General features: G+C 33.7%; 1 protein-coding gene across 2 annotated transcripts; it reads left to right on the forward strand.

Moving 5' to 3' along the window:
- Positions 1-6,006: 6,006 nt before the first annotated feature.
- Positions 6,007-9,556, forward strand: LOC134849004 (uncharacterized). Of its 2 annotated transcripts, none has more exons than XM_063866476.1 (4): positions 6,007-6,141; positions 6,216-6,369; positions 8,594-8,914; positions 9,079-9,556. In XM_063866476.1, the coding sequence occupies exons 2-4, from the start codon at positions 6,222-6,224 to the stop codon at positions 9,225-9,227; spliced, it is 618 nt and encodes a 205-aa protein (XP_063722546.1). In that variant the 5' UTR covers positions 6,007-6,141; positions 6,216-6,221; the 3' UTR covers positions 9,228-9,556. The 2 variants fall into 2 exon arrangements, with proteins under 2 accessions (XP_063722546.1, XP_063722547.1); XM_063866477.1 differs by having other exon boundaries at positions 8,606-8,914.
- Positions 9,557-16,552: the final 6,996 nt, after the last annotated feature.

Consider the following 16,552-nt stretch of genomic DNA (forward strand, 5'->3'; position numbering starts at 1 on the left):
CAAACATATACACAAAGATAGATACTAACGTATATACATACGGACATGCATACATACATAATTTTACAAACATATATACAAACATACATACTAACTTACATACAAAAAAACATAGGTACATGTACAATATAATCACGCATGTCAACCATCAAGCAAAAGTTATCTTGGGCTTCCTTACTCTCTTGGATTTTTTTATTCGTTAAAATCCTGAAAACCTACATTCAGAAATTCTGTGATTGGAATAATCATTGAGTAATCGCCCAACTTGGAGCTAGGCTTCTCAATTCTCCTGTTTTCACCCAGACAAAACAATTTTCAAGTTTTCTAGAACAATGTACTTTGAAAAATGAAAAGGCTTTTTTTTGTTTCCTAGCAAATTTTATTGATGCGGCATCATAACATTCCTGTTTTGAATAAAGCGGAGAAAATAATTTTGGAAATTTGTTTTTGTTTGATAAGGATTTAATTTTTTTTGTTCTGTTTAACTTTTTTTTGTTTTATATGGATTTAAAATTTTTGATGTTAATGAATTGGCTAAAACGTTTTTGATTATCCTTTAGGTAACCATGAAACACGGAAAATTTTTTTGCTTTGATATCGTTTAAAAACAGATTATTCTTCCTCACTCATTCTAACAGACCTTAAATGTTATAAAATCACTTCGAAAGTTTTTTCAACAAAAATTATCACCAAAAAATAATTGATTGGTTTCAGACTGGAAAGAAAACTCAAATTATAACAAGAATCACTTAAAGCTTATCGAAAAAAAAAATCAAGTTAAAATTGTGAAAGATTTCTACTTTAACGATATAAACTGGTCAAGTTGGTTAACGATAAACAAAAATATCATTCGCACTTTGCTGTTCTTTTCTCAAAACAACCCAGCAAAATTTTTTTTTTCAAAGTCGAGGTTCAATCAAGTCCAGTTTTATTGAAATGAACACGCAAAATAATAAAATTGCCAATCGTGTCAATTGTTTTTTCAAAATTAAATTGTTTTCCGGCTGTGTTTGCACTGCTTTTTTAATACGTTTACTAAATTTAGATTTTTGCAATTTTTTTTTTGTTTTAGAAAAATTGAACTGGGCTCCAAAAGGTATGTTTTTCCTCTCCCAACTAAAAACATCCACCCAACTGAATTGTGATGTGTATTTTGATTGTATCAATATACCAAGAGTACTTCAACAAAAAAGAAATTTTAAGGGTTCAACATTAGTCAAATACAAGCTATTAGTATTCTTTCATGCAAAGCTATAGAGTGAGTTCCGTTTCCATACGTAGATTTATATAAACGTAGTAAACTCATTCAAAAACATGGCGTGAGTTGCGTTTTTGTAAGTAAATAAATATGTATAAACTGTCAATTAAACTTACCACTTCTTTTGAAGTTGAAACATTTCGTTTTCAGTTACAGGTTTAATATGATTTCTGAGGTTGAGCCCGAACTTGATGATTTTATACCAGCAGTAAATGCATCGCATTTAATTCAATTCTTTCCCATTTTATCTGAGCAAATCATGAGAAAAATTGAACTACTCTTTTTTTACGTTTTAATAAACTTAGCGCACAGGTCTTTGTACAGTAATTAAAGTGTTTTGGTATTGGTCTTGGTCCGACATCTCGACCCTGTTAGGGCATGCCATGGCTCGTCCGAATATGCCTTCCCAAGTTTGTCTTCGATAATGAGACTGCGCATATGAGGAAGTTTTTCTTCTCTTCGGGTCGTCGATTTGTCGCGGTGGTGGTCATGCTTTTTTTCTTATGATTTCTAAAGGCCGACTTTTTGGCTACCGTCTTTTTGCATCTTTCACAGGTTTGTTTTTCGTCCCGATCCTTTCTATGCATCCTTGTAACATGTATTTTCAGGCCCGTTAGGCTCTTACTTTTTCGTTCACGTATTGAGCATGTTGTGGATGTATTTATTTCTGCTGTTTGGTTCCTTTCTGTGATCTCTTTATCTGATTTTTTGTTCTCCCATATTCTGATTTTTCTCACTCTCTCTTCGATGAACTTCTGGTATTTCATCCGGTTTAATGCTAAGCTTTCGATGGTATCCGGAACTTGGCCTGCATTTCTCAGCAGTGTCCTCCAGTATCCAATAGCGGTTTGTCTGGCTTTTCTATGCTGGTCCGAAATTTCTGGAGCTGGACAGCCCAATACCAATTGCTTAGTTAACCTGTTGTTGTCCATTCTAAGTATGTGTCCAATTCTGATTAAATGCCGTTTCTCAATCTTCAATTCCATTCTATCAATGGTCAATTGTTTCCTGACTCCAAACATATTTATACTCTTCTCCTGCATTTCTTTAATTGGGGGTTTGTCTTTGGTGGGGGCAAGTTATGTCATCTGCATATGAAACTAGTTTGGGGCACAATATCCCGAAACCTTCAATTGCTTCTGTAGATTCAATTGCTTGAAGAAGGGGTTCGATAAAAACTATGAATAAAAATGCGGAAAGAGGGCAACCTTGTCTCACACCGCGATGAATTTTGAAGCTGGCTGATAAAAAACCATTTATCTCAATTACTGCTTTTGAGTCTAAATACAAAGTTTCAATAGCTCTAACTGAAAACTCATCAAGGTTTAACCCTTTCAAAATTTTGATGAGAAGTGATCTGTCAACTCTGTCAAATGCTTTAGAAAAGTCTAATTTTACAGCACATGAACCTCGGGTAGCCAATCGTTCTGGAGTAATCGCTTTTTTCAACTTTCGTATTGCTGTGTGCATTTGTCTTCCAGGCAAATACGCGTGCTGATGGTTTTTTTCACAACTTTGCAAAAGTCTTTTTTAATTCGATTACAGACTACATGGGCAAAGATTTTTGCGTCAGTATTCATAAGGCTGATGAGGCGAAAATCTTGTACTGCTATGGCATTTTCAGATTTTGGGAGCAGTTTGATTATTGCTAAATAAAAACTGTTTGGAAGTTTTCCACCATGAACAAAATGATTAAAAACTTTAGCTAAAATTAAACAAAACTCATCCGTGAAAGTCTCATATAGCTTAGAAGTAAGGCCGTCTGGTCCAGGCGAGCTTTTCAATTTCAATTTGTCTATAGCCAAGTGAATTTTCTCTTCTGTAAAGTAATTATAGCCATCATTCTCATTTTTTTCGAGTTTATTTTTTGATTAAAATGTCATTAGTAGTTGATCGGAGTCTGTTGTAGAACTATTTGGAAAAATATTTGAAAAATACTATCGAGATTGATTAAGAATATCCTCATCCGTATGATAAACGTTCTGATCCACTTGAATTCGTTTGATTGAGTTAATTGTGTTCTATGATGTTCATTAACTACAAAATTTGGGAACACCCTCGAATGTATAGCTGAGAGTTTTCTGAATTTTTCGATAATCTGAAAAATCGTTTTCCTTGGAAACGTTTTGAAGATGTTCCAGCACCAAATGATATTTTTCAATCAAATTAGGGTTCGGACCTTTTCCGCGGTGAATGCAATCTCTGAGAACATTTTCGTGATACTTCAATAAATTAAGTTCGTTCTGATCTACACGCTTTTTGTTCTCTTGAATAAACCTCAAAAGGTCACGAAAATTGTGCTTAAAGTTTTCGTAACTACTTGGTGATTCATTTTCGTAAAAGTTTTTTAGATCTTCACGAATTAAGCTGGCGTTGTTGTTTAAAATTTTTTCATTTAATTTCCAGTAACTAGGGCCGCGCTGATACAAGTTAGATGGCTTAACAAAAACGTGTAAGAGCAAATGATCAGAAATTGATATTTGAATGCTTTGCATAGAGTCATACTCTGTTTCGAATTTTATAAAAACATAATCTAAGCGTGCAAAAGTTTTATGTTGTTTGTCATAATGTGTATAATCACAAAAATCATTCTTGAGTGCAAAATCAACAAAACCAAAACAATCAAGAATTTGTTCTTTGAGTTGGGTAAATCGTTTGATACGTGCATCATTTAAATTCAGTATTGAAGAACTGTTAACATTATCATAACTCAGCGCATTAAAGTCACCCATCATGATAATTTTTGATTTATTAGGTATAAATTTGATGCTTAATTTCAGGGAATTCAAAGTTGCTTGGAATGAAATTGGGTTCGCATAAACGTTGATAACAAACCAACCAAGTTTGACAAACTTTAACAGTTGAAAACCTGTACTTGAAGCAATTCTTTTTGCAGGACTCAAGTTTGATCACCATAACGTTAAGAAACCACCAGAATTATTTGAGCCCGGTATGAAATCGAATAAAACATTATATTTATCCAGTAAACTCAAATGTATATTTGTAAGTTTCGTTATTTTTGCTTCCTGAATGCACAAAATCAAAACTGGGCGATTTTTTTAAAACTTGGCATTTTTTGATAAGTGAGTGTAATTTAGCTGGATTTCCTATGCTAAAAATATTAACGGAAAAAAATCTGGTTTTTCGCACATAGAAATTTTGCTAAAACTTCCCTCCAACCAAGTCTTCTCCGTTATTTTTAGATTTCATTTTTGGCCCTTTCTTCCGTGTTAAAACTGACCAAGAGGTTGGTGAAGTTTCACGCTCTCGTTTTGTAAGCATTCTTCCGTCAGAGGAACATTTCCGTTTGTTATTTTCGACATTTAAATTGTCTTTCTTTTCTTTTGCAGAGTGATTGTTGAGAACCTCGTCCTTTTGTTTTTCTTCGCTTGGAGTTGCTGCACTGTTTGTCTTAGATTCATCAATCAAAACTCTAGATGGTGGTGCTTCAACATTCTTATCTTCTTCATTTTCGGTACCATTACAAAACTTATCGCTTGTTGTTTCGTCATCGTTTTTCTCGTCGCTGGCATTATTGGAGCTTGGTTTTTGTGGGTAGTGATTATTTGGATTTTTGGTTATTTGGTTCCCTATGTTGCACCAATCATCGTGATGACTTTTTTCTTGGCGTCCAGACATCTAGCATTTTTGACATTCATGTAGTGAAGAAATGTGAAACGAGATTTCTACACCTTCCCACATTTTGAAGCCATCCATTCTCGATTTGTAAGACCAGTCCTTCAGCTTTTTCTCTTGTTCTTCGTTTTGTATTTTAACCTCTAAAATTGCTCTTCCTGTGTAAACATACTGACCCGGTTCAGTTACGATACAGGTCTCACGTTGGATTATGGGGCTATGAATTATGTCTTCTGGCAATTGGAGAATTAATTTCGCTTCGATATCGTTGCATACATAAGACAAGTTCGACAATTTGATTTTTGCTAGTTTAGGGTAAATGTTCTTGGGTCTATGAGACCTTGGAAAGCATCCCATGGGAAATACCGTCCTGTTAAGTAGAATGATTCCTTCGCTTTTGATGCTAGTTATGAATTGCTCTGCTTCGGGGGGAACAATAACTGTCAGTGTATGAAGTTTGCGGACATCTTTCGTCACAGTTATTGTTTTTGAGATTGTCATCTTCTGTTGCATTGTTGTGGGGAATTGTTTAAGTATATCGGAAGCACAACTTCGATATGCCTGCGCCAGATTTTCAGCTGACTTTACAATTTCTCTCGAGAATGGGGGGATGATTTTGAATATTTGGATTTGTTTTGTTTCTGTCGTCGATTTGCTTGCTGTTAGCGCGTTTCTGAAATTTGTCTCCGTTTCAATCAGCACTTCGTGAGTAATTGGTAGCTGAGATTCCGTCAGTTGTTGTTGACTCATGGCTTGTTTTTACTCAATGGGGGGCAAAAAAGCCTTCACCCGGAGATATACTTGAAAAAAAAATTAGATTTTTCTCTTTCAAAATGTAGAAATCAGTAGGCAAAAACATCAACTATTTAATTTAAAAAACTAGCAGTGAAAAAAAAACATTTTGTTTTGAAAATTTCGAATTTCTGTCGCGATCAAAAATTTATTTTTTAAATTATTTCTTATTTGTGGTTGTTTTCGCATCAATTTCACAGTTGTTTGGCAAAAAACTGATTGTTTGGTGTACAGCAAAGTATGATCTTCAAAAAATTTTCAACTTGGCCTGACGATTTGTTGATTTTGTCGAAACTCTTCGTTTTTGCATGTTTTCGATGACCAGATGTTGACTCCTCACATGACCTCGGTCAGACGATCTTGTTCTCGCCTCGGACAAAAATATTGACAAAAATAATTAAAGGATCAAAAAAACTTTAAACTGAAGAATATCTGTTGTATTTTTCATCAAAAGGGTAAGAATAGTCTGTTTTGTTTAGGTTGTCTTAATTTTTTAAGGATATGTACATATTGACCTGTTTACTTTCAGGAAAAAATGGCCGGAACTGATGACAAAGCTATGACAAGTCCGTCCTTTTGCAAAAATGGATGCGGCTTTTATGGATCACCAAATACTGAAGGAATGTGCTCGAAATGTTTTCGAGACTTGAGGAAAGAGGAAACGTCCGTTTCTGTAGCACCGAGTGAGTAATAATGTTCTTTATTCGATCTACATAGCTTTGGATTTTGTTAAACGTTTTTTTCGAATTTGAGCATGAATACTTGAAAAGATCAAATGCAGTTGAAAAGGTTTTAAAATTTGGGTGACTGCAAAGAAAATTTAAGATCCACAACGTTTTTTACTCTTGCTATCGGGTATTAGACTTTTTCCCCGTGAATAACTTCGTTCACAGATTGGTCAAATTAGAAATAGTAAATATAAATTCAGTTCATAATAAATTCAAATTTCTTTGCGTCCCCGGAAACGAAAGCGCCTAGGCTTCAAATATTCTGTTTCAGCCAAAACTCGGCTTATAATTTGTCTGCTAATGTTTTGCCGGCCTAGTTGCCACATCGTAGAATTGTTTTTTTTTGTAGTTAAATTAGTTGCTTTAGGTTTTTTGATTTTTTTTCTGCTGTTTGCAATTTTCTTAACCATGACTTCGTATACTTTCTTTTTTGTTGTTTAAAAAATGTACAGTGCTGATTTAAGTTATCCGGACAAAATGAACAAAATTTGAATTTTCAAACTCGTTTTTCTCAAATTGGGTTAAAATTAGACAAAAAATGAAGAGAACAGAAGTTGCTTAGAATTTCATCAGAATTATTATAGTGCAATTTTTTCTCCGAAATTCTTAGCCAAAATGTTACCCCTAAAATGGGTAATTTTGGCTTTTTTCAATAAATCAAAAATTACGCTGAAACTACTTTGTTGAATGATGAGAAATTTATATCGAAAGAAGCTTCTTACACAGCTCAACAAAGTTATTGAAGGGTTGAATCTTCAAAAACCTGTATAAGAAAAGAATTTTTCGCTTGATAGTCAAGAAATGCGACTTTTACCATATAAAACCCAAAATTTGTGCTTAAAAGCAAATTTTAAACAATTTGCGCAATATTTTGGAGATTCAACCCTTCAAGAGCTTTGTTGGGCTGTGTAAGAGGCTTCTTGCGATATAAATTTCTCATCATTCAACAAAGTAGTTTCAGCGTAATTTTTGGTTTAAAAAATTTTTATTTCAAATAGCAAAACAACGACTGAAGCATGAAACCAAGATAGCACCGGGAAGGAAAGAGTGCACCATATGGGAAATCTATCAGATAAAAAGGCCGGATGTTGGCAATGACATGATAAGAAATTCGCAGAAAGTGAGGTACAAGGTGACAGAGAATAATTGAAAAAGCCAAAATGACCCATTTATGGGGTAAAATTTTGGTTCAAAATTTAGGAGAAAAAATAGCACCATATTAATTCTGATGAAATTCTAAGCACCTTTTGTTTCCTTCATTTTTTGTCTAACTTTAACCTAATTTGAGAAAAACGAGTTTGAAAATTCAAGTTTTGTTCATTTTATCCGGATAATTTAAATCAGCACTGTATTCTGCAGAAATTATTTCGGCTTATATTTTATCGGCTTAGTAGTTTCAATCTGAACGGTATTTTTTTCTACTTTCAATCGGAATAACTACACTCGCGTCAGCTTAGTGCATTATTAAGAACCTTCTTTTTTTCTAACCGCAAATATTGGTGCCACCATAGTCTTTGAAAAACACACAAATATAGAAACAAGGCTAGCTGGTTACTGTGCAAATAGCAGAGGGTATTCCGACAAAGTGTTTCAAAAATCCAATAAAAAATATTTTCCAAATTAGTGGTGTTATTTGTGGGTGGTGTGACAAAAGGATTCGAACAAAAAACTAGAAATTAGGCACGTTCGACAGTAATTGTTAAATTGACAAATCGCTTTACATTTTTTGAAGAAAATGTCTATGAACGCAAAAACAAATCATCAAAAGGTCGAAAAAATGTAACATTGTTTTGCAGAAATTTATTGAAGTTTTGATTCCCTAAATGGCGTTAAAAAACTCCAAAAACAAACTTTATTCGAGTTAAATTATCATTAAGCATAAAGAAGTTGTTGTAAGCAGAAGAAAGCATGCTCGCTCGCTTAACACACGAATCAAGGCGAAAAATCAAAAACTTCAAAACGGTTTTTCTTGATACTGGGATTTTTATGTTGTTCGGATCACGACTGAAAGGGTTTTAATATGATATATCACTCAACCCAGTCCGTTGATTATTTAAGGTACCTGATTTCGCGCGGAAAACGAAAAGAAAAAACTAAAACAAGCCCAAATACAGTTCATCCCCTTTTCCAATGATCAGAACAAATATACAAGATTATAATAACTTCAAATTGTCATTAGTAAAATTGATAGGTGGGAACGCAAGAGAAAGAACCACGGGAACCTTAAGCTCAAACAACAACAGTTGCTCATTTATCCCGAGAGGCAGTGAAGCGATCAATCCGTCAGCTGACAGCGACAACCGACTAGGCGAGTCTGTTGCGACGAGCGGGGGCCTACCGACAAATATTTCCAGCATCGCCGCTGCCTCATCCTCATCAGCAACAGAAAGCACCTCAGACGAAGCAGCCAGCGTCACTGCAGATGCTTCCCCATCTACATCACAGAATAAAAGCTCCAAACCACGTTGTAAAGTCTGCAAAAAGAAGCTCGGCTTAACAGGTTTGCATACAATTCCACTATAAGTGTGTGTCTAATTACACTGTCAACATATTTTTTTGCATTGATTGGTGTTCTAGATGCATTAAAACGAAGAAAAAAGTCTCTGATTTTCTGGACTGTTGATACTTTTGTTTGGGATTGTGAAGTTGACTTATTGTGTATAGACATGAGCTGCAGATGTGGCGGGCTCTATTGCAGCATGCACCGGTACCCAGACGACCACGCGTGCTCTTTCGACTACCGAACTGAAGGTCAGAATGCACTCCGCCTAGCCAACCCCAAAGTAGACGGAGAGAAGATTGCCAAGATTTGAATGGTGGCCACGTAGAGGGAGTAAGCTGTGCAGAATGAGTGGGCGGGCAATGACAACTGCTGATTGTTATCATGCGACACGGCAAACCCGAACTGTTCCTTGTTGTCTCTTTCGTCCAGTTCTTCCTTGGATAACCGCCTACCTTAACTGACTCACTCATTAGGATTTGCTTACTTCACTCAACTAATGAACAACACACGTATCGCCCGAATTTTTCAAGTAGTTTAAAATTATGTATAATCGGATTCAACTTCAAAGCAACGTTATATGAATTCAATTGTTATTTGGTGCATGCATTAATCAAATTCAATTTACTGTTTTTTCCTAAATCTTTTCAACTCTGTCAAAGGTAAGCCGAAAGGCATCAAATATGACCTGGTCCAAAATAGCTAATGACATGTGGTATCGAATTGAATTGGCATAAGACTGGCGAAGGAGGTTTAAGTGCAACCGGAGCCAGTTTAAAAACTCGTAGAATGACCGCGATAACAGCTCAAAAATCAAAGCATGAAAAGGTAGCTTAATTGGATAATCAATGACTTCAAAGTCAGAGGCAAAGTGTCGCATAACTTTTAGGAACTGAAAATCAAATATTGAACGCCCTGAATGAACATTCGATAGATGCATCTACAAATTGAACCAACAATGCCGTGATTAGATAAATCGGATGTGGACAATTTTAGGTAAGAGTAGCTGAAAACTATTGAACTAGAATTATTTTGATCGAAATATGCCAATAATTTCCAAAGCAAAGAAGCCGTATAATTAGTTAATTTGCTTAAAAATGCAGGTAATAAAGAAACAAAACTCATTTAAAAGTACGAAGCAAAGAGTATACTAGAACCTTACTTAATGGAGAAAGACGAGGAGAGGGCATACAACGGGACTAATGTCCACTTTTACAGTTAGCTACGATTCTGCATTATTTATTGTCAAGATTTTGTACGGGGGAAGAATTGGTTATTCCGTTTTTTTTTTGCTAGAAGAATGGACTAGAGAAAACTCTTACTTGATATAAGCACAGCCAGGTAAATCTGTGTTGAACTCTCAACATAAACGTTTGAACCCGAGTTGAAGTGAAACTCAAGACGGTTTGCCTGGTTGATTAAATGACACTTGAAAAGCACCAAAATTAAGTGTTTTTTTTCCAAATTTTTAATCACTAGGAAACTTAGAGACATTTAGGCAAAGAGATGTTTACTGCAGAATCACGATTTGTAGCTGTCAGAGGAATGATGGTAGCACTATTCCAAAATTAAGCGAGAAAAAAACCGGGAAAAACATCAATTTATTCTTATGGAATTTAGTCATTTGGTTTCACAATCAAAGTTTAGTTGTTTTGACCCCATTCTGGGACCTTTGTGCGATCGAAGAAGGCATACTTAAATTTTTGCGTAGGTTCATCGTTATTTAATATTCGATTTTAAACAAAATCTGAGTTAGTTCATTGTTGAGTTGTAGCTGTTTTTGAGATCGGGATAGCAATTCCTAACTTGTTCTTCAGTTGAGGAATGTGAGTCTTCAGATAGAACTCCGTTGTTTCTGAAAAGGCTATGAAGGTGGGCAGCTCTAAATCTCAAAGAGTGTTTTTCAAGATTGAGTTTAAAAAGAATTTCAAACTAAAACAACGTTGAAAGCCAATTCTGAGTGCAGCTGATTTATTGAGCTTAAGACAAATTTCAGTAACTCATATACGTGTAATTCTTAGATAGTTAGTAAACCTAGTAAGTATTTTTAGTCTCAATGAACGAAGTAAAAACGCTTCTTAATTTCGTGTAATTGTAGTTGTCCAGGAAAGCAGTCAAAACAGAAAAAAAATCATATTTGATAAACCTCCGATGAACGTAGCAAATCTGAACTTGTGCTTTTACTTCTAATTGCGTTGATTGAAAAAATCGATAATTGCATCATCGATTACTATCGTTTTAATCGAAGATGTATTAACGGTTGTATGTAAAACCGCCGAAGTCGTAAATCGTTACCATGCATAAAAGCATAAAATAATGTTAGGGTAATACAATGAATACCTACAAATTATGTAATTATTAGGAAAATCAAATCATTGGAAACATATTTTCATGCTCACCTTTGGATTGCACATAATGCTATAATCGTTATAAAAGTTAAAGCTCAAGTTTTTCAAGACAACAATTTTTTTCGTCTTTTTTTTGCTTGATAGGGTTCTACCGATATTATATCGGTATCATTTATAGTTGTTTTGAGGGCGAGGGGGACTTAATAATTTTTCATTAGTCTTAAGTTTTGTTGATTTTTTTTCAGCTTCAAGGGTTTCTGCTGAGGTTTTTTGGGCTTTTTTACCGCTATGTAAATTATTTTCCGATGCTAATTTCGCATTCTTTTGTCTCGGAATGTTTTTGTTTTAAAACTAGACTTTTTCAATTTGATAGATCTAGTTTTTGACATTTTCGATTTTTTTCCCGATTTTTTCTTGTATCGCAAAGAGCTTCGCCTCTGTGTTTGAAGTTTTGTTCGTTTCCTTTGTTAAAAGGAAACCAAAACCCACTTTTGAACAGCTAAAGTGTAAATATCAGGCCAAACGTTATCGTCTTCTAATTTCGAAAGTGGATTTTAATCATCAGATTTCCCTGCGGAACGAAAGTTTGAATATTAATCTAGGTTTCGAATTGGGTTATTTTTAACAACAAAGTGTCAATCATTAATCGTTTCTGAAATTCAAAGAGTTTTAAGGACATATATTTGCAACTTAGAAATTCGAAAGATGAAGTTATTAAAAAGAGCTCATAAATATTAGGGAAGTTGTTAATGAACAATTTAAGAAAAAAGTTGAAAGTGGGGAACCCGTTGTCTTCTGGTCTGCTCATCTTTTTTCCTTGCAAAATCAGGTACCAAAGACAATCATCAGAATGAGTCGAGTGATATAAAACACATAATTGCGCTTTGTTTTATAATTCAGTCGACATTAAAAAGTTTTCCAGTGTCGAGAAAAAATTAGTTAGAAAATTTGATTTTTGCTAATCTCACGCAATGAAAGTGAGCTATTAGACATTTAAAAGGATGATGTTTTAAGCATTTTATTTGAGCCGTGAAAACTTCATTTTATTTCGATGAAATTAGCTTAAACATTTTTCAAGCGCTTTTTTGGGAAAACAATAAAAATTGAAATCTGCCAAAATATTTCGTTCGATTGTATCTCGTCCAATCACGGAGTATAAAACGACAAAATTTGAACGACATGCTGTTCGTTTTTATCGCAATTAGCGTGAAACGCTGCTTTGCCTGTCTACACTGTCTAAATTTTTGATGAAATCAAAACACGAGAAAAGGTATGGGATGAATAATCATTGACCTCAAAATCAGACCTTGTCAGTACCATGTCATTCTTTTTCATCGCAGTTGAGGTGAAACTCCTCTTCGCCGGTGTCCAAATGAGTTGCAGGCGCGGCTTTGTTTTTAAAGAAGTCAGATATTTGACAGTTTCTTTATTTCAGTTAACCATTAGTTGTACAAATTGGCTACCATTAATTAATTTTTAGTACCTGTTAAAGTCAGTTTTGTAATTCTTCAAGTAATTTGTTGGTTCGGCTAGGTTTTGACATTATGCTCTTATGACATTTTTAAGGTTATAGCGTTTCGGCTAGCTTAAAAGTTTAACATTTTGCGCTTTATGTACATTTACAGCAATTCTACCTCATTTCATGGTTTCAGGTTGGTTCGAGTTTTCTTTTTCTTCATAAACTTGTCACGATTTTCAGAATAACGTCTTACAATACATTCATACTATAGTCGAAGTCCTCTGAGCATGACGTACAATTCTTTTTTCAATTGGTCAATAAATTTGGTCAGCATAAATTCTCCATTTTTGTCAAGGTCTTTTTGCTTTTTCATCATCCTCCGCATAAGAATTATTGATTTCTTAATGTTTGACCATGAACGTGCACAGTTAAAACATTGGTGGTCATGATATCACGCTAGGAATCATCACTACTCGAAATAATCTCTGAAACTATTTTTACAAATTTATTTTATCTTCTATTGTTTTGATGGTGTTCTCTGCTAGTTTCAGTTCAACTTTTGCAAGCTGAAATTATTATTTTTTCAAATATGTGCTTTGTATTCTTTTTCATGCTGATTTAAATAGTGACTATTGCAAAGTTTTCTACACCTCTGATTGCAAAGTTTCTCTTAAAAAATTTTCTTGGATGAAGGTTTGACAAGAAAAGACGCTTCTTAATGATTAATATTAAGCAGCCATAACCCAAACCATTTTAGATGTAATGGGCGAAACCATGAAGTGTCATGAGTGAAATCTCAGTTGTGTTCAAAATATTGATGGGGATGAGAAAATTTTAATATTTGGTCGATTTCTCTAGAAAAAAATGATAATCTTCTATAGCTTATTTTATCAACAGATCAAATTTAATTAGCAAATTCTTTTCTTCTGGTTTAGTAACGCACGCACTTGGGAGTTTGGCGAGTAATTATAGTTTTGCAGAAAGGAAGTAGATATTTTTCGGATTATTATGTCTGATCATTTTTATCGGCTACAGTGTGATAGAACAGACTTTCAAAAATTTAACATTTTTTGACATTCATATGGAAATCTTAAATGGTTACGTAGCAAAAAGTAGACCGGTCATAAAGTAGAGAAATACTATATTAACCAATCAGAATTAAGATAAGAAAAAGAATGTTCGAAATAATTAATTACTTCGTTCCAATGTTTGTCGGCTTACTTGCCGGTTGTTTTATTTATTTTTTTGGTAGATTCCTTTAGCACTCTCTTTCTTCATTTTGAAGAGGGTAATTTAAGTTGTTAATTTTCTGGTTTTTATACACGACTAAATTTTCTGTTAGACGATAAAAAATTTAAATAAAACACAATACCTTGATTTTTTATTTCAAAAATTTTTATCATGGTTTCTGGTTATTTTTAAAAAATCTAATCAGGTTTTTTTTTATTTTGTTCTAGGGCTCAGCAATGTTATTTTAAATCGATACAAATTAATGGGATAACGTTTGTTTTATAATGTAAAAAAAATTAAAGAAAAATTTCATACTTTTCAGGAAAATGTTTTTTTTTTGCATTTTTTTTGGTGTTTCGTCAGCAAAAATTGAGGCGCGTGCTGCATGTCATTCAGGAGTGTGTTTTTTTGGCTGAAACTTCTCGAAAAAATGATTTTTTGTGTTTTTTTCTCTTTCTTTCACGGGCATCTATTTTTTCCTGTCATCCAGCTATCTTAACGTGACGTACCATTTTCATGTTTGATGTAATTAGTTTTTTAGGCTTTCAGAATTAATTTGTCAAGTTTTCTGCAAGTTCATTTTGGCAATTCAAGCTCTTTTTGGGCAATTGTTTGAAAATTTTGCATTAGTTTGTTTTGTAATTTTATGTCAAGTTTTTTTCTCAATATGATCTTAGCTTATAGCAGATACCGGAAGGGGCCATTTTTATTCCAAATTTTTCCTCTGGCATTTGCAGGTTGGTTGGTTGCAAAATTTTAAGCTATGTGTTTGAGTGCAATTAAGAATTTCTGGAACTCGATTTTTCCACCAAAATTTTTTGTTATCGTTTCCACCTGCCTGGCTGTGAAAAAGAAAGAAATGGAGTTTGTGTAGCCCGAATCCTTTTTCATGTGTTAGGTAATTGTTTTTTATAACATTGCCGTAAGGTTTTATAACATTGCAGCGATAATTGATTTTTTAGCCTACAACAATTCATTCAAGTTTTTCACATATCGTTTTAGACACATAATTTTTTGATTTTTGGCATTTTGTTTTGTATCTCGAGCTCAGCTTCGCCTCCGTGTTAAAATTTGTAATTATCTGTTTCTGGTTAAAGTTTGCAATTGTCTGAGTTTGATGTAAGGTTTGTTTAATTTTCGACCGCACTCCTTTTTTATTTTACTTTCGATTGCAGGCATAATTTAGGTTCTACAGATTTTTTTTGGCTGCTATTTAGGCCAAAGCATTCGATGTTTTCAATGTCTTATAGGAACATCTTTTGCTCTTTTTTTTAAATTTTTTCATTTAATAAAAACCACAAAATTAAACATAATTAATGCAGGTTGTTTTAAACAAATTTAAAAAAAAATTTTTTTTGTAGTTTTCTCTTTTCTCGTAGAATATTTTATATATATTTTCTTTGGCTTTCTTTTTTGTTTTTTTTTCGCTTAAAAATTTTTTCGGCCAAAATAGTTTCGGCGTATATTTTAGTGGCGTATTTATTTTTTTGTGTGTCGCTTCAATTGCAAAAATCCAATGTTTTTGTCTCCAAAAAAGTCAAGTTGTTTTAATTGCAAGATTTCGAAGTTGTAAATTTTAATTGCTAACTTTATGTTTCTTAATGACAATTTCATAATCCATTTCTTGTTTTCAACTCAATGGGCGTCTTCCAACTTTTTCTGGCCTTACTGGGACCGCCCGGTAAATACTTAATGTTTGTTTACTACTGGTGGTTGTTGTTTTGACTGCTTTTCTGAATTTATTTTCCATTTTCCCAAATTTTTATTTCGATGTTTTGATTTCAGACATATTTTCTATTCGCCATGATTCCAATGCAACGCTTACCTTGTATCGCAAGTGAGGCAAAGCTCTACCACTGTGTAAAATTTCGAAATTCCGCTTTTATTTTTTATTTTTCGTTGAATTTGCAACAATGGCCTTGCAAAAAACGCTTTACTTCGCTTTTTTTTTCCAGTTTTCATGTGCACAAAATGTTGAAAACTTCGTTCTTTTCCTAATTTTGTACCTCATCCTTTTGTTTTTGCATCGTAATTGGCAAGAAACTTGGTTGCGCCCGTGCCTTAATTTTTTTTTGCTGTTTCATAATCCTGTTAAATACTCTTTTGGTAATACTTCGAGTATTTAATTTTTTGTTACCCATTCTTAGAAAAAAAATTTTTTCTATGGATTATTGCACTTGCGAGAGCAAGTATTTTGTAATGCGGAACAAAATTTTTTTTCCCGTAAACAACTTTTCTCAAATTCTTTTCTTCTTCACTCAGTTCTTCTCTTCTCTTTTTAAGAGTCGATAAAGATGGTTCAGACTCTTATATAGGTCGCGGTGATTTGTTTTTCAGGAAAACTCTTGGAGTTTGTTCAGGCTCAAGTTTACTTTGTTTGCGGTTGGACTTTTGTATTTTTGTAAGCTCGGGTCTTTTGGTAAAATGGAGACAAACAACAAATCGAAAAACAAAAATGTAAAGTTAACGAAGAGTATGATTTCGAAAGTTGAATTTAATTCTCAGATTTCCCAGTGAAACTAAAGTTTTATTTTTTGATCCACTTTTCTCAATTTGTTTTTTTTTAATCAAAAAAAGGTATCAATCATAAATCGTTCGAGA

This window comes from Symsagittifera roscoffensis, chromosome 1 (assembly GCF_963678635.1).
Source record: "Symsagittifera roscoffensis chromosome 1, txSymRosc1.1, whole genome shotgun sequence".
NCBI classification, from domain to species: Eukaryota; Metazoa; Xenacoelomorpha; order Acoela; family Convolutidae; genus Symsagittifera; species Symsagittifera roscoffensis.